This window comes from Loxodonta africana, chromosome 21 (assembly GCF_030014295.1).
Source record: "Loxodonta africana isolate mLoxAfr1 chromosome 21, mLoxAfr1.hap2, whole genome shotgun sequence".
Taxonomy (NCBI): domain Eukaryota; kingdom Metazoa; phylum Chordata; class Mammalia; order Proboscidea; family Elephantidae; genus Loxodonta; species Loxodonta africana.
Genome location: NC_087362.1, coordinates 48,316,969 through 48,342,321, shown reverse-complemented (window position 1 = coordinate 48,342,321; position 25,353 = coordinate 48,316,969). Strand labels below are relative to the sequence as shown.

Genomic DNA, 25,353 nt, shown 5'->3' with positions numbered 1-25,353 from the left:
CCGTATATGGGTATATAGCCAACTTTTTTTTTTCCCCAAAGAGCAAAAAAAATATTTATTTTTATTTTGTTCCAATACCTTAAAAGGCTCCTTTTCCCTGACTGATTTGAGATAACATTTTTACCACACCCTGTATTCTTTTTTTTTAGTTGTACTTTAGATGAAGTTTTATAGAGCAAATTAATTTCTCATTAAATAATTAATACACATATTGTTTTGTGACATTGGTTGCCAACCCCAAAACATGTCAACCCTCTCCCCTTCTCAACCTTGAGTTCCCTGTTATGAGCTTTCCTGTCCCCTCCTGCCTTCTCGTGCTTGCCCCTGAGCTGGTGTGCCCATTTAGTCTCATTTTGTCTTATGGACCTATCTCATTTTTGGCTGAAGGGTGAAACCTCAGGAATTATTTCAGTACTGAGTTAAAAGGGTGTCTGGGGGCCATCCTTTCGGGTTTCTCCAGTCTCTGTTAGACCAGTAAGTCTGGTCTTTTTTCGTGAGTTAGAATTTTGTTCTATATTTTCCTCCAGCTCTGTCTGGGACCCTGTATTGTGATCCCTGACAGAGCAGCCAGTAGTGGTAGCCGGGCACTATCTAGTTGTGCTAGACTCATTCTTGTGGAGGGTGTGGTAATTGTGGTCCATCAGTCCTTTGGACTAATTTTTCACTTGTGTCTTTTTGGTTTTCTTCATTGTCTCTCGCTCCTTGCTGTATTCTTGACTGCATATTTTAAGACCTTCCGTTTTGTTTCATTGGTCTTTGACCACTCATTTTTGGCAAGGCTTTATGAAAGCAGGAATCCTCACACATTGTAGGTGGCTGTGTAAATCAGTACATCTCACACGAAGGGTTATTTGGTAATATCTACCACAATTATAAAAGCATACACTCTTTGGCTCAGCTCTTCCCACTTTTGGAAATATGTCCTATAGATAAAATTGCACGTGAGCAAAATGGTGTATTTATTCATTGAAGCATTGAGGAAAATGACAAAAGACTGGAAACTATCCAAATGTATATTAGCAAGAGACTGATAAATTATGGTACAACTATAAACGGAATACAGTGTGGCTGTAAAAAGGAATGAGGAACTTCTCTTTAAACTGAAATGGAGTGATTCCCAAGAGAAGTTGTTAAGTGAGTAAAGTAAGGTTCAGAAAGTGTGTATAATAGCTACCCTTTGTATAAAAGGGGATGAGGGGTGAGAGGATAAATAAGAAACTAATAAAAGTGTTCAAAGTGTTTACATGGGGGGAAGTGAAGATTTTATATACATGTATGTGTGTGTGTGCATGTATACACATATATCCGTATATAAACCAAAAACCAAACCTGTTGCCGTTGAGTCTATTCCGGCTCATAGAGACCCTGTAGAACAGAGTAGAACTGCCCCATAGGGTTTCCAAGGAGCAGCTGGTGGATTCAAAGAGTTGACCTTTTGATTAGCAGCCAAGCTCTTAACCAGGGCTCCGTATCATCCATCCATATATATATTACACACACATACATTTACTTTTTGAAAGATGTGAATGTATTTATAACCTCTTAAAAACAAACACGGACAGGAGAAGAGTGCAGGTTCTGAAGCCAGAGTCACCAACCTAGTTAGAAAGCATCCTTTTCTGTGGCTGCTTACACAGCCTATAGTTTCTTTCACTTCAGGAAATTGGTCTGGGCTGGTGGGAGGAGGGGGATTTTCTGATAAATAAAACGTTAATGTTAAAAATCTTTCCTATGGTGTCATATTCCTCTTAGAAAGAAAATTTCCTGAAAAGCTAGGTCTCATTTACAGAATCTGGAAATAATAGCCCCAAAATAGCCACCACTGTGGTAGGCACTGTGCTAAAAGTTTTGTTTAATCCTCACCTCAACATAGTGCTTTGCTGTAACTGCTCAGTAAACATTTGTCGAGGAGGCTAAAAAAAGAGCTTGGCTGATAACCAAAAGGTCAGCAGTTCGAATCCACCAGCTGCTCCTTGGAAACCCTATGGGCAGTTCTGCTTTGTCTTATAGAACAGAATCAACTCAATGGCAATGGGTTTGGGTGGTTTTTATTTTTTAGTGTGGTAATCCTATGGTGTAATCATGTGATTACATCTCAACATAAAGGAAGCAAAAATCCTCGCAATTGGACCAATAAGCAACATCATAATAAATGGAGAAATGATTGAAATTGTCAAGGATTTCATTTTAGCTGGCTTGGGTCAGGTGCACCTTAGTCCTTAAAGTGACATCTTTGCGTTTTAACACTTTAAAGAGATCTTTTGCAGCAGGTTTGCCCAATGCAATGCTTCATTTAGTTTCTTGACTGCCGCTTTCATGGGTGTTGATTGTGGATCCATGATGTTTTTAATCACCTCATGTGCATGTGAAAGTGGGATGATAAATAAGGAAGACCAAAGAAGAGTTGACGCTTTTGAATTACAGCGTTGACGAAGAATATTGGATATACCATTGACTGCCAAAAAAAAAAAAAGAACGAACAAATCTGTCTTGGATGAAGTACAGCCAGAATGCTCCTTTGAAGCAAGGATGGCAAGACTTTGGTTCACATACTTTGGGCATGTTATCAGGAGAGACCAGTCCCTAGAGAAGGACAGCATGCTTGGTAGAGGGTCAGCGAAAAAGAGGAAGGCCCTCAACGAGATGGACTGACACATTGGCTGCAACAATGGGCTGTAGTGTAGCAACGATCACGAGGTTGGTGCAGGACTGGGCAGTATTTTGTTCTGTTGTACATGGTGTCACTGTGAGTCAGAACAGACTCAATGGCACCTAATAACAACAAGAACAATTCTATGGTTAACTTTTTGAGGAACCACCAAAGTGTTTTCCATAGAAGCTGCACCATTTTATAATTCCACCAGTAATGGATGAGGGTTCTTATTCCTCCACATCTTTGCAAACAATTGTTTTTTTTTTTTTTTTCCGTTTTTCTGATTATAGCAATCCGAATGGGGATGAAGTGGTATCTCATAGTGGTTTCTGATTTGCATTTCCCTAATGACTAATAAGCCCTGGTTGCACAGTGTTTAAGAGCTACAGCTGCTAACCAAAATTCCGGCAGTTCAAATCCACCAGCCACTCCTTGGAAATCCTATGGGGCAGTTCCACTCTGTCCTATATGGTCACTAGAATTGGAATCAACTCGATGGCACTGGGTTTTTTTTTTTGGAATGACTAATGACATTGAACATCTTTTCACATTCTTATTGTGAATATCTTTACTGTATATCTTCTTTGGTGAAATGTTATTCAAGTCCTTTGCCCATTTTTTAATTGGGTTGTCTTTTTTTATTTTAAGTGAAAGTTTACACAACAAGTCAGTCTGTCATACAAAACCTTATATACTCCTAGTTGCTCTCCCCGCAATGAGACACCACATTCCTTCCCTCCACCCTGTGTTTCCATGTCCATTCAGCCAGCTGCTGTCTCCCTTGGACTTCACATCTCTCTCCAGACAAGAGCTGCCCAGATAGTCTCATGTGTCCACTTGATCCAAGAAGCCCACTCCTCACCAGTATCATTTTCTGTCTTGTAGTCCAGTCCAACCCTTGTCTGGAGAGTTGGCTTCGGGAATGGTTCCTCTCTTGGGCTAACAGAAGGTCTGGGGACCATGACCTCCGGGATCCCTCTGGTCTCAGTGAGACCATTAAGTCTGGTCTTTTTACTAGAATTTGGGGTCTGTATCCCACTGATCTCCTGCTCCTTCGGGGATTCTCTGTTGTGTTCCTGTCATGGCAACCATCGGTTATAGCTGGGCACCATCTAGTTCTTCTGGTCTCAGGCTGATGTAGTCTTTGATTTATGTGGCCCATTCTGACTCTTGGGCTCATATTTAATTTGTGTCTTTGGTGTTCTTCATTCTCCTTTGCTCCAGGTGGGTTGAGACCTATTGTTGCATCTTAGATGGCCGCTTGCTAGGGTTTAAGAGCCCAGATGCCACTCTCAAAAATAGGATGCAGAATGTTTTCTTAATAGTTTTTATTATGCCAATTGACCTAGATGTCCCCTGAAACCATGGTCCCCAAACCCCAGCCCCTACTACTCTGGCCTTTGAAGTGTTCAGTTTATTCAGGGAACTTTTTTGCTTTTGGTTTAGTCCAGTTGTACTGACCTCTCCTGTATTGTGTGTTGTCCATCACTTCACCTAAATTAATTCTTGTCTACTATCTAATTAGTGAGTCCCCTTCTCCCTCCCTCTCATAACCATTAACGAATATTTTCTCCTCTGTTTAGACTATTTCTTGAGTTCTTATAATAGTGGTCTCATACAATATTTGTCCTTTTGAATCTGACTAATTTCACTCAGCATAATGCCTTCCAGGTTCCTCTATGTTATGAAATGTTTCACAGATTCATCGTTGTTCTTTATAGATGCATAGTATTCCATTGTGGGAATATACCATAATTTATTCATCCATTGATCCGTTGATGGGCACCTTGGTTCCTTCCAGCTTTTTGCTATTGTAAACAGTGCTGCAGTGAACATGGGTGTGCATATATCTGTTCGTGTAAAGGCTCTTACTTCTCTAGGATATATTCCAAGGAGTGGGGTTGCTGGATCATATGGTTGTTCTATTTCTAGCTTCTTAAAGAAGTGCCAGATCAATTTCCAAAGTGGTTGTACCATTTTACATTCCCACCAGCAGTGTATAAGTGTTCCAGTCTCTCCACAACCTCTCCAACATTCATTATTTTGTGTTTTTGGGGGAATCCAACTGATTTTTGTATGTTTATCTTGTATCCTGGTAATCTGCTGAACTCTTCTATTAGTTTCAGTAGTTTTCTTGAGGATTCTTTAGGGTTTTCTGTGTAGAAGATCATGTCATCTGCAAATAGAGATACTTTTACTTTTTCCTTACCAATCTGGAAGCCCATTATTTCTTTATATAGCCTAATTGCTCTGGCTAGGACCTCCAACACAATGTTGAATAAGAGTGATGATAAAGGGCATCCTTGTTTGGTTCCTGTTCTCAAGGGGAATGCTGTCAGACTCTCCCCATTTAGGATGATGTTGGCTGTTGGCTTTGTATAAATGCCCTTTATTATGTTGAAGAATCAGGTTCTTTATGTATTCTGGATATTAAGCCCTTATCAGAGATAAGGTTCCAAATATTTCCTCCATTCTGTAAGTTTTCTCTTCACTTTCTTGATAGAGTCCTTTGATGTACAATTCAAATGCATCAATTCTTCTTTGATCTCCCTCTTTCATTGTCCATCTTTTGCATGCATATGAGGCGATTGAAAGGACCACAGCTTGGGTCAGACACACTTTAGTCCTCAACATGACATCTTTGATATTTATCACTTCAAAGAGGTTTTTCAGCAGATTTGCCCAGTGCAGTATGTCATTTGATTTCTTGGCTGCTGCTTCCATGGGAATTGATTGTTGGTCCCAATAGAATAAAATCCTTGACAACCTCACTGTCCTCACCATTTATCATGATGTTTATTGGACAAGTTGTGAGGGTTTTTGTTTACTTTATGTTCAGGTATACTTTATGTTTCAGGAGTACTGGTCAGGTATTTTGTAGATGCTCCTCAATTTTGGTTTTCCTCATGTTTTTCTCGTGCTTAGTCTGGGGTTATGGGTTTTGGGGAAGAACCGCAGAGGTGAAGTGCCCTTCTCATCACATAATACCATGGGATACATGCTATCAACATGGCTTATCACTGATGATGTTAAACTTGATAAATTGTTTCAAGAAGCTGATTTCAAAATTTATGTGGAAATACAAAGAATCTAGAATAGCAAAAACAGTTCTGAAAAATAAAAACAAAGCTGGAGGACTTCAACTACCTAACTTTAAGCCTTGCTACAAAGCTACAGTGATTCACAATAGCTGCTCTGACTCACGGTGTATATGCAGAGTAAAACTGCTCCACAGTGTTTTCAAGGCTGTGACCTTTTGGGAGCAGATCGACTGACATAAAGATAGACAAAGAGATCACTGGGACAGAATAGAAAGTCCAATACAAGATCCAGCCTTAAACAGTCAATCAATTTTCAACAAAGACGTGAAAACAATTTAATGAGGAGTTATGTTTTCATGAGATGGTGCTGGGAAAAACTGGGTATCTATATGGAAAAAAGAGATTGAGAAACCTGACTAAGGTCACTAAATTTGTGAGTGATAGGGACAGGATTTTCAAACCAGATGTTCTGGCTAACATGTGCTACCAATTGTGTGTATGAATTTATAATCAACACATTCAGGCCACAATATTTTTTTAAATCTATTTCAATTTGAGAAAAAAAAATCAATTTGAGGCTGTACTCTTAAAAAATGTCAATGTCATGAAAGAAACAGTCTGAGGAAATATTCCTGGTTAAAGCAGTCTAAAGAGACCTAAATAAATGCAGTATGTGATCCTGAATTGGATCCTGGATCATGCAGACACACAAAAATTTCACAAAGGACATTATTACAATAGTTGGAAAATAATATGGATGACATGCTAGATAATAGTTTTTTTTTAATCAATGTTAAATTCCATGAATTTGAAAATTATACTGGGGTTATGTAAGGTTATATCTTTATTCTTAGAAGATACATGCAGATAAGGAAGAATGAAGAAAACTAAAGATACAAAGGAAAGATTAGTTCAAAGGACTAATTGACCACATCTACCATGGCCTCCACCAGACTGAGTCCAGTACAACTAGATGGTGCCCAGCTACCACCACTAGCTGCTCTGACAGGGATCACAATAGAGGGTCCTGGACAGAGGTAGAAAAAAAAGTGGAACAAAATTTTAACTCAAAAAAGACATACCAGACTTGTTGGCCTAACAGAGACTGAAGAAACACTGAGAATATGGCCCCCAGACACCTTTTCAGCTCAGTAATGAAGTCACTCGTGAGGTTCACCCTTCAGCCAATGATTGGACAGGCTCTTAAAACAAAATGAGACTGAGGGGGCACACCAGCCCCAGGGCAAGGACTAGCAGGCAGGAGAGGACAGGAAAGCTGGTAATAGGGAACCCAAGATTGAGAACGAGAGTGTTGACATGTTGCGGGGTTTTTGACCAATATCATAAAACAATATGTGTACTTACTGTTTAATGAGAAACTAGTTTGTTCTGTAAACCTTCATAAAAAAAAAAGATACATGCAGGAATTATTGAATTAAAGGGTTACAATCTCTGCATCTTATTCTTAAATGGTCAGCAATAATAATAATAAAATACATGTGGGAGAAATCAAACATGGAAAAATATTAACGATTGGTAAATCTATATAAAAAGTGTGTGGGAGTTCATTGTATTATCCTTGCAACTTACCTGTTTAAATAGATAAGCGGTAACTTTGGTGAAGGGTAAGACTGGGGAAGTCAGCACAACTCGACCAAGGCAAAGTCATGGAAGCTTCGTAGACACATTCAAACTCGCTGAGGGACTAAATTACTGGGCTGAGGGCTGGGACCATGGTCACGGGGGACATCTAGCACAACTGGAAAAACATAGTTTATAAAGAAAATGTTCAACATTCTACTTTGGTGTGTAGCGTCTGGAGTCTTAAAAGCTTGTGAGTGACCATCTAAGATACTCTATTGGTCCCACCCCACCTGGAGCAAGGGAGAATGAAGAAAACCAAAGACACAAGGAAAAGATTAGTCTAAAGGACCAATGCACCGCACTACCACAGCCTCCACCTGACTGAGTCTAGCACAACTAGATGGTGCCCAGCTACCACCACCAACCGCTCTGACAGGGATCATAACAGAGGGTCCTGGACAGAGCTAGCGAAAAATGTAAGAGAAAATGCTAACTCACAAAAAAAGATCAGACTTACTGGTGTGACAGAAACTGGAGAAACCCCAAGAGTGTGGTCCCTGGACACCCTGTTAACTCAGTACTGAAGTCACTCCTAAGGTTCACCCTTCAGCTAAAGATTAGACAGGTCCACAAAACAAAATGAGACTAAATGAGCACACCAACCCAAAGGCAAGGATGGGAAGGCAGGAGGGGGCAGGAAAGCTGGTAATGGGGAATTCACGGTCGAGAAGGGGAGAGTATTGACAGGTTGTGGGGTTGGTAACCAATGTCACAAAACAATATGTGTATTGTTTAATGAGAAACTAATTTCCTCTGCAAACCTTCATCTAAAGCACAATAAAAACAAACAAACAAACAAACCCCAAAAACACCTTAATCTGATCCTTTCCATTCACTTGCCATGATGCTGACAATTCAGTCTCAGCCCTTTATGAGGGTGTTGACACCTTTGTATTATGGTGTTGGTTAAGAATATTGAATATACCATGGACTGCGAGAGGAACGAACAAATCTGTCTTGAAAGAAATACAGCTGGAATGCTCCTTAGAAGTGAGCTTGGGGATATTTAAGCTCACATACTTCAGATATGTTATCGGTGAGGGACCAGTCCCTGGGGAAAGACATCATGCTTGGTAAATTAGCTGTTGTTGGTAGGTGCCATCGAGTCCATCCCAACTCATGGCGACCTTATGTACAACAGAAGGAAATACTGCCTAGTCCTGAGCCATCCTCACAATCACTGTTATGCTTGAGCCCGTTTTCACAGCCACTGTGTCAATCCATCTTGTTGAGGGTCTTCCTCTTTTTTACTGACCCTCTACTTTACCAAGCATGATGTCCTTCTCCAGGGGCTGATCCCTCCTGATAACTTGTCCAACGTAAACAAAACGTATGTGAGACAAAACATCCTTGCTTCTAAGGAACATTCTGGCTGTATTTCTTCCAAGACAGATTTGTTCATTCTTTTGGCAGACTGTGGTATATTCAATATTCTCCACCAACACTGTAATTCAAAGGTGTCAATTCTTCTTAGGTATCCCTTGTTCATTGTTTAGCTTTTGCATGCATATGAGGTGATTGAAATACCATGGCTTGGGTCAGGCACACCTTCCTCTTCAAAGTGATATCTTTGCTTTTTAACACTTTAAAGAGGTCTTTTGCAGCAGATTTGCTGAATGCAGTACGTGGTTTGATTTCTTGACTGCTCCTTCCATGGGTGTTGATTGTGGATCCAAGTAAAATGTAATCCTTGACAACTTCAATCTTTTCTCCATTTATCATGATGTCACTTACTGGTCCAGTTGTGAGGATTTTTATTTTCTTTATGTTGAGGTGCAATCTATACTGAAGGCTGTGGTCTTTGATCTTCATCTGTAAGTGCTTCAAGTCCTTTTCACTTTCAGCAAGCAAAGTTGTGTCAACTGCATATTGCAAGTTGTTAATGAGTATTCCTCCAGTCCTGAAGCCCCTGTCTTCTTCATATATTCTAGCTTCTCAGATTATTTGCTTAGCATACAGATTGAATAAGTATGATGAAAGGATACAACCCCGACGTACACCTTTCCTGACTTTAAACCATGCAGTATCCCCTTGTTTTGTTCGAATGACTGCCTCTTGGTCTATGTACAGGTTCCTCATGACACAATTAAGTGCTCTGGAGTTCCCATTCTTTGCAATGTTATCCATAATTTGTTATAATGCACACAGTCGAATGCCTTTGCATAGTGAATAAAACACAGGTAAACATCCTTCTGGTATTCTCTGCTTTCAGCCAGGATCCATCTGACATCAGCAATGATATCCCTGGTTCCACGTCCTCTTCTGAATCCAGCTTGAATTTCTGGCCGTTCCCTGTCAATGTACTGCTGCAGTCACTTTTGAATGATCTTCAGCAAAATTTTATTTGTGTGTGGTATTAATGACATGGTTTGTTAATTCTTGCATTCAGTTGGATCACCTTTCTTTGGAACAGGCATAAATATGGATCTTTTTCAGTTGGTTGGCCAGGTAGCTGTCTTCCAAATTTCTTGACATAGATGAGTGAGAACTTCCAGTGCTGCATCCATTTGTTGAAACATCTCAGTTGGTATTCTGTCAATTCCTGTAGCCTTGTTTTTCTCCAATTCCTTCAACACAGCTTGGACCACTTCCTTCGGTACCATTGGTTCCTGATCATATGCTACCTCCTGAAATGTTTGAATGTTAACCAATTCTTTTTGGTATAGTGACTCTGCATATTCCTTAATCTTCTTTGATGCTTCCTGTGTCATTTAATATTTTTTCTGTAGAATCTTTCAATATTGCAACTTGAGGCTTGAATTTTTTCTTCACTTCTTTGAGCTTGAGAAATACTGAGCATGTTCTTCCCTTTTGGGAGTTTCTAACTGCAGGTCTTTGCACATTTCATTATAATACTTTACTTTGTCTTCTCAAGCTGCCTTTTGAAATCTTCTGTTCAGCTCTTTCACGTCATCATTTCTTCCTTTTCCTTTAGCTATTGGACGTTCGAAAGCAAGTTTCAGAGTCTCTTCTGACATCCATTTTGGTCTTTTCTTTCCTGTCTTTTTAATGACCTCTTGCTTTTTTCATGTATGATGTCCTTAATGTCATTCCACAACTTGTCTGGTTCGGTCATTAGTGTCCAATGCATCACATCTGTTCTTGAGTTGGTCTCTAAATTCAGTTGGGATATACTCAAGGTCATACTTTGGCTCTTGTGGACTTATTTGAATTTTCTTCAGTTTCAACTTGAAATTTCATATGAGCAATTGATGGTCTGTTCGCAGTCGGCCCCTGGCCTTGTTCTGACTAATGATATTGAGCTTTTCCATTGTCTCTTCCCACAGATGTAGTCGATTTGATTCCTGTGTGTTCCATCTGACAAGGTCCATGTGTATAGTTGCTGTTTTTGTTGTTGAAAAAAGGTATTTGCAATGAAGGAGTAAATGGTTCGTCGTGCAAAATTCTGTCTTTCAAACTCTGGCTTCCTTTCTATCTTGAAGGGCATATTTTCCAACTACCCATCCTTCTTTGTCTCCAACTTCTGCATTCCAATCACCAGTAATAATGAATGCATCCTGACTGCATATTTGATCAATTTCAGACTGCAAGAGTTGGTAAAAAATCTTCTATTTCTTCATCTTAGGCCTTAGTAAGGATGGCACAGGACAAGGCAGTGTTCCGTTCTGTTCTACAGGGTCACTATAAGTCGGAACCAACTTGACAGCATCTAACAACAGGCCTTAGTGATTGCTGCGTAGATTTGAATAATAGTAGTATTAACGGATCTTTCTTGTAGATGTATGTATATTACCCTATCACTAACAGCATTGTACTTCAACTGTCAGTTTGTCCTATTGTGGGGCTTGTGTGTTGCTGTGATGCTGGAAGCTATACCACCAGTATTCTAAAACCAGTGGGTCACCCATGGCAGACAGGTTTCAGCTGAGCTTCCAGACTAAGACACACTAGGAAGAAGGATCTGGCCATCTACTTCTGAAAAGAGTGAACCAGTGAAAACCTTATGAATAACAGTGGAACATTGTCTGATATAGTACCAGAAGATGATTCCCTCAAGGGGCTGAGGAAGATGACTGAGGAAGAGCTGCCTCCTCAACATAGAGTCGACCTTAATGACATGGATGGATCCAAGCTTTTGGGACCTTCATTTGCTGATGTGGCACAACTGAAAATGAGAAGAAACAGCTGCAAACATCCATTAATAATAGGACCGTGGAGTGTACGAAGTATGAATCAAGGAATATTTGAAATCGTCAAAAATGAAATGGAACGTATAACCATCCATATCCTAGGCATTAGTGTGTTGAAATGGGCTGGTATTGGCCATTTTGAATCAGACTGTCGTATGATCTACTGTGCCGGGAATGAGAACTTGAAGAGGAATGGCATTGCATTCACCGTCAAAAAGAACATTTCAAGATCCTGAAATATAACGCTGTCAATGGTAAACTAGAGGGTCAGCGAAAAAGAGGAAGACCCTCACTGAGATGGATTGACACAGTGGCTGCAATTGGGCTCAGGCACAATGATTGTGAGGATGACACAGGACTGGGCAATGTTTCTTTCTGTTGTACACAGGGTCGCTATGAGTCAGAACCAACTCGAGGGCATCTAACAACATATATATTTTGATCACCAAATAATTTAAAGATCAGATTCTTCGTAATAGCAGAAACTTAGGAAACTCCATACCCCAAATCAGGGTTCTCGGAGGCTTTACGCATTCTCCTTTATTAAATCATCCAAACCACTCTGTCAGGTAGAGGTAATTTTGCCCATTTTTTATGAGGAAACAGCTTTAGAGAGACAGATTCCCCAAATTACAGTCTGGAGACAAGAGAGGAATGCTATAAACCCAGGGCTGGAAAAAAGGCTACGCAGGCAGTGGGGAAAACGTGACTTCGCGAGACTAGGGAGGGATCCATGGTGAAAGAAAGGGAAGCGGGAAGGAAAGAGAATCGGTCTGGTATCCCAGGGCCCTGCAGTCAGATACACCCAGTGCAGGGGAACTTCCGCAGATGTGACAGCTGTCAATACGTCTCCACGTCTCCAATAGGTGCCGTTCCAAAATCACGGTATCTGATTGGCAAAGCTGGAGAGGTTGGATAACCTTTATTGGTTAGTTTCACGTCGAACCAGGCCTGTGCTGGGCGACGAGTGGGCAGATTTGGGAGCTGGACGTCTGGTTTCATTGGTGAAAAGAAAACGAACCAGCAACTATTCCGAGGCGTGATTGGCTGTTGCTAGGAGCCTCCGAAGGCCTTATGGGCCCCGGTTACGGAAGCCGGGGAGGGCTGAGAGCGGAAAGTACCTCAAGAAGTTAGCTGCCGAAATCCAGGTAGCGGTAAGGAGGTTTTCCTGGCCCAATGGCGTCCGTGGAAGCCAGCAGCAGTGACGAGCAAGGGCAGGGGGTCGAGACCTCCGTCACCTATTACCGGTTGGAGGAGGTAGCGAAGCGCAACTCCTCGAAGGAAATATGGCTGGTGATCCACGGGCGAGTCTACGATGTTACCCGCTTTCTAGATGAGGTGGGGTCTGGGAGGTGGGCGTCCGCTAGGGCCTACAGGGGTGAGGGGTGGTCGAGCCAGCAAAGACTGTGTGGAGTGTGCGTATGAGGGGAATGAGGTCTGCCGAAGGCGGTAAGGCGTACGGAAGAGACCACAAGCCTTGGAAAAACGGGGCTTTTCCTGCTGGCGCTGAATTCTGGTGCCTTAAATAATAGTAACGATCATGCATTGAGCGCTTACTGTGCGCCAGGCTAAGCTGTAAGCCACCGTTATCCCCATTTTACAGAAAGGGAAACTGAGGCTTAGAAAAGTTGCGGACTCTGAAGGTCACAATGACACCTAACGGCCTAGGGCAGGGATTCAAACCGAAGTCTGAAGGGCTCCAAACCTGTGACTTTTGAAGAAATAGCATTTTTGGCTTTTATTTTCTTGAGAAAAAGCTGACATTTGTTTTTCCGATAATGCTTTTTTTTTTTCCTAGTTTGAGTTAACCTTCAGGCCAGAAGGTCATGAGGTGACTTTTTTGCCATTAACTCAGCTTGTGTCATGCCCTTGCTTAACTCTTCAAAGCTGATGTATTGGATTCCATTACATAAGTTCTCCATAAGGCCGTGGTGCAACTGAGGTGTGTGTTTGTTTTTTTTTTTAATTTCAGGAAACAGGACAGAGGTTTTAATTTTTTTTAAACTAACTTCGTTAAGGTATAATTTACATACAACAGATGACGCCTATTTAAAATGTACAGTTCGATGAGTTTTGACAAATGTATTCACCATGTAATTACAACTTCAATTAAGAAATAGAGCATTTCCATCACCCTAAAAAGTTTCCTCTTCCTCCTTTGCAGTGATTTCTCTCACCCCTACCTCAGGGCAGCCACTGGGATGCTGCCACTTAAGATTAATTTGAGGCTTTCATTGTATTTATTTTTGGGGAGTCATTTCATTTTCCTTTTAATTGTAAATATTTGTGTAACAAAACATTTACCATTTCAGCATTCTTCACATGTACAATTCAATGGATCATTTAATATTAAAAAATAGGTTAATAACCTTGTAGTTAATTCCTGGAGTCCCTGAGTGGAGCAAGTGATTAATGCTCTAGCTGCTAACCAAAAGGTTACTGGTTCCAGTTCACCCAGAGGCACCTTGGAAGAAAGTCCTGGCAATCTAGTTCCCCCAAAAGTAGCCATTGAAAACCCTATGGAGCACAGTTCTACTCTGATGCACATGGGGTTGCATGAATCAAAACTGACTTGATGGCAACTGTTTTTTTTTTTTTTTTTGGTTGTTGTTAATTCCTTGGATACACCTGTGTAATATGACCTTACTATAACTGAGAAACAGTTTATTTCTATTAGTTTTTTTCTCTGGAGCAAATAAAGTAATAAAAAAAATTTTATTATTATTATCATTAATTTGGGGACTAGGGAGGAAGTCTTTACATCCTGACTCATAATTCTATGAAAACTTATAAAACTTAAAGTTTGCAAAAAAAAAAAAAGACACTGTTTTTAGTAAATCTTGGTGGCTGGTAAATTAACATCTTAGAACTTAGTAACTTCTTGTATTTGTATGGTATGTGGTTATTTTATGCTTTTAAAAGTGCTTTCCCATTATTTCATTGCATTCTCAAAACATCTAGGTGGGAGAGACTTGGATAGCAGTGACCTGTATTTGTGGTTACAAGAAACAGATTCAGAGAGATTCTTTCTGGTTATACATTTGATTAGTGGCAGAGTCTGGTTTAGATAAAGCCCTTGATTTCTCTGGCCTACCTGGCATTCCTTCAAAATTCTAGTCTTAGCTGTGTTTTCTGGTGTTTACCTCATAAGTTTCAATTGTGGATTATAGCATATTAAAGCATAATTCATAATGGGTAGGCAGTCACCTTTTTCATTTGTGGTTTCATTTCCCCTAAATTTCTTCTTGATTGATTCAGAATAGATAATGAATTTGGAGGAAACCCTCAGTGCTTGTAGAGAATGTTAATTCCATCTCAAGTAGTGGTTGCAAACGAGTTTCACCACATTCTGGTGGAGCCAAGAGACATCACAGGTGCATCAGGGCTTCCTTTGAAGCGTGAGCTACAGATTTTTACCTGTAGTTATCCATTCCTATCTGTTCTGTAGTCTGTTCCTACTTTGTTGCTCATCCCAAGCCTATACATTCATTCATGTATCTACCCATTTACTCATTCAGGTATTATAGTCTGCTAAGTGCCAGATTGGAGCCCTGGTGGTACAGTGGTTAAGAGCTCAGGTGCTAACCAAAAGGTCAGCAGTTTGAATCCACCAGCTGTTCTTTGAAAACTCTGTGGAGCAATTCTACTGTCCTATAGGGTTGTTCTACTGTCCTATAGGGCCAGAATCAACTTGACAGCAGTGCATTTGGGCTTTTGGGTTTTTAAGTGCCAGATAGGGAGCCCTGGTGGCACAGTGGTTAAAGTGCTCAGCTGCTAACCGAAAGGTTAGGGGTTCAAACCCTGGAGCTGCCCAGCAGGAGAAAGATATGGGAGTCTGATTCCATAAGGATTTACAGCCTTGAAAGCTGTATGGGACACTTCAGTTCTGTCCTTACAGGGTTGGTATGAGTTGGAATCGACTTGATGGCAATGGGTTTAGTGCCAGATACCGTTCTAGGTGCTGGGGATAATCAAACATTTATGCCCTCATGGAGATTACCATCTAGTGGAGGGGGACAATAAGCAAAGTAAATAAGTCAAATATATACTATGTTAGGTCGTGGTAAGTACTAAAGAGAACGTAGGAAAGAGGACTGTGGTATGTGTGGGAATGGATGGGTAGCAGTGAGGGGTCGAAATTTTATATAGGATTGACTTGCTGAGAACTTGACTAAGTGAATAAAGGGTGGAAGGAAGCTAAGAGAGCTAGACATTTGAATATCTGGGGGAAGAACATCCCTGGCAAAGGGAACAAGCTCACACCTTGAGGTAGGAGCATGTCTGGTGTGTTTGAGGAACAGTGAGAAAGGCCATTGTGGCTGGATAGTAGTAGATGATGTCAGCACGGTCAGAGAAGGGCAGATCATGTAGGGCTTTGCAGGCTTTAGGAAGGGCTTTGACTTTTGCTCTGAGATGGGATACTTTTGGGCAGAAGAGTGACATACTGTGACTTAATGAATTCACTCTGATTGTACAATGAGAAGTGACTAAAGGAAGGCAAGGGCAGAATGGAGGAGACCAGTTAGGAGGCTGTTAACAGTAATTCAGGCAAGAGGTGATTGTGGCTTAGACCAGGATGGTGGCAATGGGAAGGAAGTGAAAAGCATCAGATTCTGGATGTGTAGTGATGGTAGAGTTGATTGGATTTAATGATGCACTAGATTTAGGAAGTGAAAGGAAAAGGAGTCAAGGATTCCACCAAGGTTTTTGGCCTACAGGTCTGAAGGATACAGTTTCTATTAGACGAGATGGGGAAGATTTACATCCCTTTCTTTCAATCTGTAATGGACTACACAGTTGAATGCCTTTGCATAGTCAATAAAACACAGGTAAGTATTTTTCTGGTATTCTCTGCTTTCAGCCAGGATCCATCTGACATCAGCAGTGATATCCCTAGTTCCACGTCCTTTTCTGAATCCAGCTTGAATTTCTGGCAGTTCCCTGTTGATATACTGCTGCAGCCACTTTTGAAGGATCTTCAGCAAAATTTTACTTGCATGTGATGTTAATGATATTGTTCAATAATTTCCGCATTCAATGGGATCACCTTTCTTGGAAATAGGCATAAATATAGATCTCTTCCAGTTGGTTGGCCGGGTAGCTGTCTTCTAGATTTCTTGGCATAGACAAGTGAGTACTTCCACTACTGCATCTGTTTGTTGAAATACCTCAATTGGTATTCCATCAATTCTTGGAGCCTTGTTTTTCGCCAGTGCCTTCAGTGCAGCTTGGACTTCTTCCTTCAGTACCATTGGCTCCTGTTCATGTGGTATCTCCTAAAATGGTTGAATGTCAACTGATTCTTTTTGGTATAGTGACTCCGTCATCTTTTGATGCTTCCTGTGTCGTTTATTGTTTTCCCCAACTTGAGGCTTGAATTTTTTTTTTTTTCAGTTCTTTCAGCTTGAGAAACGCAGAGCATGTTCTTCCCTTTTGGTTTTCTCTCTCCAGGTCTTTGTACCTGTCATTATAATACTTTGGCTTTTCCAGCAGACCTTTGAAATCTTCTGTTCAACTTTTTTAACTTCATCATTTCTTCCTTTCGCTTTAGCTACTTGACATTCTAGAGCAGGTTTCAGAGTCTCTTCTGACATCCATTTTGGTCTTTTCTTTCTTTCCTGTTTCTTTAATGACCTTTTGCTTTCTTCATGTATGATGTCCTTGATGTCATTCCACAACTTGTCTGGTCTTCGGTCATTAGTGTTCAACGTATCAAATCTATTTTTGAGATGGTTTCTGAATTCAGGTGGGATATGCTCAAGGTCGTACTTTGTCTCTTGTCGACTTGTTCTAATTTTCTTCAGTTTCACCTTGAACTTGCATGTGAGCAGTTGATGGTATGTTCCGCAGTCGGCCCCGGTGTTGTTTTGATTGATAATATTGAGCTTTTCCATCTGGTGAGGTCCACACGTATCGTTGCCATTTATGTTGGTGAAAAAAAGGTATTTGCAATGAAGTAGTTATTTTAAAAAAACCCGTTGCAGTTATTGGTCTTGCAAAATTCTATCATGTGACCTCCGGCATCATTTCTGTCACCAAGGCTGTATTTTCCAACTACCGATTCTTCTTTATTTCCAACTTTTGCATTCCAGTCTCCAGTAATTATCAATGCATCCTGATTGCAAGTTTGATGAATTTCAGACTACAGAAGTTGGTAAAAATTTTCAGTTTCTTCATCTTTGGCCTTAGTAGTTGGTGCATAAATTTGAATAATAGTCGTATTAACTGGTCTTCCTTGTACGTGTATGGATATAATCCTATCACTGACAGCATTTGTACTGCAGGATAGATCTTGAAATGTTCTTTTTGTCTGTGAATGCAACGCCATTCCTCTTCAAGTTGCTGTTCTGGCATAGTAGACTGTATGATTGTCCGATTCAAAATGGCCAATACCAGTCCATTTCAGCTCAGTAATGCTTATGCTATTGATGTTTATGTGTTCCATTTCATTTTTTTAGTCTTTTTTTTCATTGTACTTTAGATAAAGCTTTACAGAACAAACTAATTTCTTATCAAACAGTACGCACATTTTTCTATGACGTTGGTTAACAACCCCACGACATGTCAACATTCTCCCTTCTCAACCCTGGGTTCCCTATTACCAGCTTTCCTGTTCCCCCCTGCCATCCGGTCCCTGCCCCAGAGTTGGTGCATCCTTTAGTCTTTTTTTGTTCCTTGGGTCTGTTCAATCTGTGGCTGAAGGGTGAACTTCAGGAGTGAGCTCATTACTGAGTTGAACGAGTGGCCAGGGACCATATTCTCAGGGTTTCTCCAGTCTTTCTCAGGTTGGCAGGTGTGGTCTTTCTTTTTGTGTTAGAATTTTGTTCTACATTTTTCTCCAGCTCTGTTTGGGACCTTCTATTGTGATCCCTGTCAGAGCAGTCAGTGGTGGTAGCTGGGCACCGTCTCATTGTTCTGGACTCAGTCTGGTGGAGGCGGTGGTAGATGTGGTCCATTACTCCTTTGGACTAATCTTTCCCTTGTATCTTTGGTTTTCTTCATTCTTCCTTCCTCCCGAAGGGGTGAGACCAGTGGAGTATCCTAGATGGCTGCTCACGTGCTTTTAAGACCCCAGATGCTACTCATTGAAGTAGAATGTAGAGCATATTCTGTATAAACTGTGTTATGCCAGTTGAACTAGATATTCCCTGAGATCATGGTCCCCACAGCCCTCAGCCCAGCTATTCGGTCCCTCAGGGAGTTTGTCTGTGTCTATGGAGCTACCATGACCTTGCCTTGTACAGGTTGTGCTGGCTTCCCCAGTATTGTGCACTGTATTACCCTTCATCAAATTTCCACTTACCTATTGTCTATTAAGTATTTTTCCATCCCTACCCCTCTCTCCCTTGTAACCATCAAAGATTGTTTCTTTTTGTGTGGAAGCCTTCTCATGAGTATTTACAGTAGTGGTCTCATACAATATTTGTCCTTTTGTGATTGACTTGTATCACTCAGCATAATGTCCTCCAGATTCATCCGTGTTATGAGATGCTTCACAGATTCATCATTGTTCTTTATCGTTGCATAATACTCCATTGTGTGTATGTACCACAGTTTTTTATCCATTCATCTGTTGATGGGCATGTAGGTTGTTTCCATCTTTTTGCTACAGTGAACATGGGTGTGCATATGTCTGTCCATGTGATGACTCTAATTTCTGTAGGATATGTTCGTTCCTAGGAGTGGAATTGCTGGATCATATGGTATTTCTAGCCTTTTAAGGAAGTGCCATATCGTTTTCCAAAATGGTTGTATCATTTTGCATTCCCACTAGCAGTGCGTAAGAGTCCTGGTCTCCCCGCTGCCTCTCCAGCATGTCATTTTCTGTTTTATTGATTCATGCCAGTAATGCTGGGGTGGGATGGTATCTCATTGTGGTTTTGATTTGCATTTCTCTGGTGGCTGGAGATAATGAACATTTCCTCATGTGTCTGTTGGCCCCTTGAATGTCTTCTTTGGTGAAATGTCTGTTCATTTCCTTTGCCCATTTTTTAATTGGATTATTTGTCTTTTTTTTGTTGTAGAGGTTTTGGATTTTCTTACAGATTTTACAGATCAGACCTTTGTCTGATTTGTAATAGTCAAATTTTTTTTCCCAGTCTGCAGGTTCTCTTTTAGTGGAGTTTTTGATGAGCATAAGTGTTTAATTTTTAGGAGATCCCGGTTATCTAGCTTATCCTCTGGAGCTTGTGTGTCATTGGTTGTGGTTTGTATCCTGTTAGTGCTGTGTATTAGGGCCTCTAGCGTTGATCCTATTTTTACTTCTATGAGCTTCATGGTTTTTGTCTTTATATTTAGGCCTTTGATCCATTTTGAGTTAGCTTTTGTGTATGATGTGAAGTATGGGTCCTGTTTTCATTTTTTTGCAGTTAGACATCCAGTTTTGCCAGCACTATTTATTAAAAAGACTGTCTTTTCCCCATTTGATGGACTTTGGGCCCTTGTCCATTTCATTTTTGACAAGTTCCAATTTTACGAGATTCATACTTCATACATTCCATGTTCCTATTATTAATGGATGTTCGTAGCTGTTTCTTCTCATTTTGATTCCTGACACATCAGCAAGTGAAGGTCCTGAAAGCTGGACTCCATCCATCCTTATTAAGGTCTGTGGACTCTGCTTCGAGGAGGCAGCTCTTCCCCACTTGTCTTTCGAGTGCCTTCCAGCCCGAGGGGCTTGTCTTCTAGCACTATAACAGACAGTCCTCTGCTGCTGTTCATGTAGTTTTCACCGGCTAAATCTTTTCAAAAGTAGACTGCCGGGTCCTTCTTCCTAGTTTGTTTTAGTCTGGAAGCTCCGCTGAAACCTGTCTGCCATGGGTAGCCCTTCTGGTATTTGAGTCTGGTATTTGAATACCGGTGGCATAGCTTCCAGCAACACTCAAACCCCCACAGTACAACAAACTGACAGACACGTGGGGGTGCGAGGTCATATGATACTATTAACTTTTTTTGAGGAATCTCCAAACTGTTTTCCACAGTGGCTGCGTCATTTTGCGTTCCTGCCAGCAACAAATGAGGGTTCGAGTTTCTTCACATCTTTGCCAACACTCGTTATTTTCCTTTTATTTGATCATAGCCATCCTAGTGGGTGTGAATGGTGTCTCAATGTAGTTTTGATTTGTACCTCCGTAATGACATTGAAAGGAACCCTGGTGACGCAGAGGTTAAAACACTCAGCTGCTCCTCCTCGGGAGAAATGTGGCAGTTGGCTTCCGTAAAGATTACAGCACTGGAAAACCCTATGGGAAAGTTCTAGTCTGTCCTGTAGGGTCCCTGTGTGTCGTAATCAACTGGATGGCAATGGGTGGGTTGTTCACTATGCCGAATGACAGACTTTTAAAGCAGTGCTTCTCAAGTCTGACTGGGCCTCAGAATTACTTGTGAAGCTTTTGAAAAATAAATCATCTTCAGGATGCAGTGTCTGTATATGTGGCCTGGCCATGTATGTGAAAATAAAGAAATCTATGCAGATGATTGTAATTCCCTAAGTAAATGGAGAGCGATAGTCTGCTCATGGACTGGAAGATACAATATTGTTAAGATACTGTTTCTGATTTTCCAAATCTTCACAATTTTAAGCAGGAATGGAATACCCCACATAGTTAGCATCTATCCTCTCTATAGTTTTGCTAAGAGTATATATGTTTTAGACTAGTAGTGGTCTAGGGCTAGGCAGATTAGGTAGTAGACCTTACATTTAAATGTCTTCTTTTCAGGTATGAGAAGCAATATATTCTAATTGTAAATTCTGACCTCAGCATTTTCTAATTTTTTCACATTAAGTGGTAGGTAGGTAGATAAAATTGGAAGTTGAGCTTTTGACTCTGTACTGTCATCATGACCTTCATAGGAACAAAGTGAATTAAATCCTTTTGTTTCTGGGTGTTACACTGCAGGCTTAGCGGTGTGTTAATTAAGAGCTTTAGATGTCAGTTGCCATCTGTAGGACACATACTGAATAAAAAGATCCCTGGGTGTGTCTCCTCTGTCCTTCAGCTTCACGTTGAACCGAACTTGTTCTCATATAGTCTTTTGCTGCCAGTGGGGCATTATTGTTTATTCATAAGAGGTTGGGAACGGGAAGCTTTCAGCCTTTTCTCAAGTTGGTACCTGCCTTTCTTGCTGAATCAGAATATAAACAGAATTCTCAATGAGAAGAGAAGTTTGATATAAACTTCAACAGCTCAGTGATGCTGCATTAATATCTGTCATTAGGGAATTAGGATTTTCATTTGAGTTAATTTTTCAGATAGCTAAAGCTTAAGTAAGTGTTTGAAGAGTAGTTCTTAACATTGATGAAATCTGATTTATCACTTTTTTCTTTTGTGGTTATTGGTTTTGTATCCTCTCTAAGAAATCTTTGCCTATCCCCAGTTTTTTGTTTTTGTTTTTTAAAATCTTAACCAGTTTGATGGTAATCTTTCTAAAAACATGTTCTTTCAAGACTTTAAAAACAGACAGTTTGGGATACAAATGCATTTGTCTTGATGACTTGGGACCGTTACTGAGAACATTGTTTATTCTGTCTTATAGCATACATACAATACCCTTTCTGCCTTTTTCCATAGTCTCCTATGCTCCATTTGCTTTCCCCTTCAACTTTATAGTTTCTGATATACTCGTTGGTATGACGTTGGTGGGTTTTAGTTGTATGTAAAATAAAAGTCAAGTCCAAATGACTGAAATCATGCCAGTTATTTCTGACTTCCAGAGAGTTCGGCCCCTCCCCCCACCTTTGTTTCCTTGTTTTTTCAGTGATTGAGGTAGCTAGAAATTTAACCTGGATTGTTACTGTAATAGTAGTATATCTCTCTCTGTTAACTAATTTGAGTTTTAACATTTCACTTAAAAATCTCTTTTTTTTTTTTCCTTTTTGAGTATGCTACAAAGTTTTAATACTTTCTTTGCCATGTGCTCCAACTTGCCGAGAAGCTTGGACTGTCACAATCAGTTAGTGGCTGATAATATCAAATGGGACCCAGAAAACCCAGTGCCGTCGAGTCGATTTGGGTAGAAATTTCCTGACAGTCCCAAGATTGTAGTCTCGTGAATGGGTGTAGTGTTGTCCAACTGGAAAGAATCCAATATAATCACTAATCCTTAATTTTTAAGGTTTTTGAGGTTATCGAGGTTCTTGAATAATTGAATGATCAAGGGAGAGTATGAAAATGTAGTTCAGAAAGTTTCCTTGAATGGACAGGTCTTTTTAGATTGAAGAGGGATAATTAATATTGAAATTTGTTGAAAGAATACTTATTTGACATAGGGAAGTAATCTTTTTCAGAAGTAAGAAGGGCAAGATGTTGGTACTTTTAGATTGTTAACACTTTCCTTTTAAGTAATTCAAGTTACATCAGTTGTATTCTTTTTGTGTGTGTGTAAAAATATACAACAAAACATTTGCTGATTCACCAAGTTTTACACATAGAATTCAATGACATTGAATGTGTGCATCATGTTCATCGTCTCTGTCCATTTCCAGATTATTCCACCACCATTAACAGAAACCCAGTGCCCCCCTCAGCCATGACCCCATTTTAACCTCTCCTTTCTGCCACTGGTGGTAACCACTAATAAGCATTGGTCTCTTTACATTTGCCCATTTAACATAAGCAGGATCAAACAATATTTGGCCTTTTGTGGCTGGCTGACTTCACTCAAGGTAATATTTTCAAGATTTGTTCACGTTTTGGCATGTGTCAGGACTTCATTTCTCTCTGTGGCTGAAAGCTATTCTGTTGTTTGTGCATATAGGCGGTCCCCAGGCTACGAATGAGATCCGTTTCTAAGTCTGTCTTTTAAGTCGAATTTGTAGGTAAGTTGGAACAGGTACATACTGTTCTTATTTAGTATCAGCTAGGCAATGTTTGTCTTAGTATACAGCATATATCTTACCTTTCTCTGCATATAAAACATTTAAGAAGCACTTCCAAATACACTAAAACATCTTAAACATAACAACACAGTACATAACAATAATAATATAGTAATAACAAAAGTAACTACATACGGTACTGTACTGGAGAGAGAATCTTTGTATGTGCACATGTGTGTAGGTGTACAGTACTGTAAAAAAAATTAAACTTCAAACAGTTTAGATAGGAAAAAAAATCATGATTAAAGGTTAATGTTTATGAACTACTGTATTTAACTCAGATTTTTAATGCAATAGGCTTTATGTCAGTCCTTATGTTAGTAACCCGAGGACTGCCTGTATCACATTTTGTTTATTCATTCATCTGTTGACGGACATTTAGGTTGTTTTCCACCTTTTGGCAATTGTGACTAGTGTTGCAGTGAACATTGGTATACAGGTTTCTGTTTGCATTCCTGCTTTCAGTTCTTTTGGGCGTACCTAGGATTGGGATTGCTAGGTCATGTGGTAGTTCTTTGTTTAACTTTTTGATTGCCAAACTGTTTCCCACGATGGCTGTAAAAAAACCTCAGGTATATTCTTTTTACTTGAATATAACTGTAATAGATTTTTGGAAACCCTGGTGGCGTAGTGGTTGAGAGTTCGGCTGCTGACCAAAAGGTCAACAGTTTGAATCCACCAGATGCTCCTTGCAAACCCTATGGGGCAGTTCTACTCTGTCCTATAGGGTTGCTATGAGCCGGAATCAACTCGACGTCAACGGGTTTTGGGTTTTTTGGTGATTTTTAATGCATCTTACACCACTAGTGGCACAAAGGTGTTTTCTCACCCATTCAGCTTTTCAGTTCTACATGTCAGCCTTCAGCCTTGAATCATCTGCTTCACTGTCCCCACTTTGGTTTCTACTCTCTGGGCAGTGAAATGGTGCTGGAAAATGCTGTGAAACCAGGAAGGTCCACCTCAGCACAGACTTGCACACTTGGCAGATAATCACTTTTGTCTCATGGTCTCATTGGCTCCCTCACACACTTTTTACAGCCACTATTTCAGATTTATGTACTCTCTACGCTTCACTGGTAAATTGCCAGGGGTGGGGGACACTTTACAGAAGTCTCTTTATCTGTGCTTCTCTCTGCATCCAGGCCTCTTCTACCTAACCTTAGATGAAGAGCTGTTCTTTTGCCCTTCGAATCTGTGCCCTGTGTTACATTCCTTTGCAGCTGAAACCAAACCCCATGCCTGTGCAACTTCTTTCCTCTTATTTTTTTCCATCAAACTGTTCTTTGTCATCAGGTTTGAATGCATCTCCCTGACTTAAAGATAACATCTCTTAATCCAGTGCCTCCTCTTCCTCCTGTTCTTTCAGCCACTCACCTACTAGTGTATTATGCTTATGCCTCTATTTCCACTTCAGAGCCCTATAAGAAGGCTTCCATCCTCTACAACTTGAGAGTTGACCTTCTTCCCAAACAACACACTGACTTTTTCTTTGCTTTCATCCCCCTTTGACCTCTCTGTAGCATTTGGCAGCCTTTCTAAAATGGCCTGTCATGGCCACATTTTTCTTTTTTAAAAATTTTATTTATTTTGTTATTGTTGTTGAGAATATAAACAGCAAAACATACACTAAATCCGCTGTTTCCACATGTGCAATACTCTGACATTGATTATGTTCTTCCAGTTGTGCAACCATTCTCACCCTCCTTTTCCGAATTGTTCTTCCACCATTAACATAAACACTACCGCCTAGGGTTCTTATTTAATCTTTGCCATTGTCAATTTGGAAACCCTGGTGGTGTAGTGGTTAAGTGCTATGGCTGCTAACCAAAAGGTCGGCAGTTCAAATCTGCCAGGCGCTCCTTGGAAACTCTATGGAGCAGTTCTACTCTGCCCTATACGGTCTCTATGAGTTGGAATCGACTCGACAGCAGTGGGTGGGTTGTCAATTTGATCCCATGTAGATAGTTCTTAAAAGAGCGTAATGCT

At 40.4% G+C, this 25,353-nt stretch overlaps 1 protein-coding gene across 1 annotated transcript in view; it reads left to right on the top strand.

Annotated features, from left to right (window-relative positions):
- Nucleotides 1-12,561: 12,561 nt before the first annotated feature.
- LOC100662406 (cytochrome b5 type B) overlaps nt 12,562-25,353 on the top strand; it is a 39,168-nt gene continuing 26,376 nt past the window's right edge. The window contains exon 1 of the mRNA XM_003417051.4: nt 12,562-12,827. Within this exon, the coding sequence (XP_003417099.1) occupies nt 12,666-12,827 (162 nt within the window). The 5' untranslated portion in view covers nt 12,562-12,665. The remainder of the gene's footprint in view (nt 12,828-25,353) is intronic.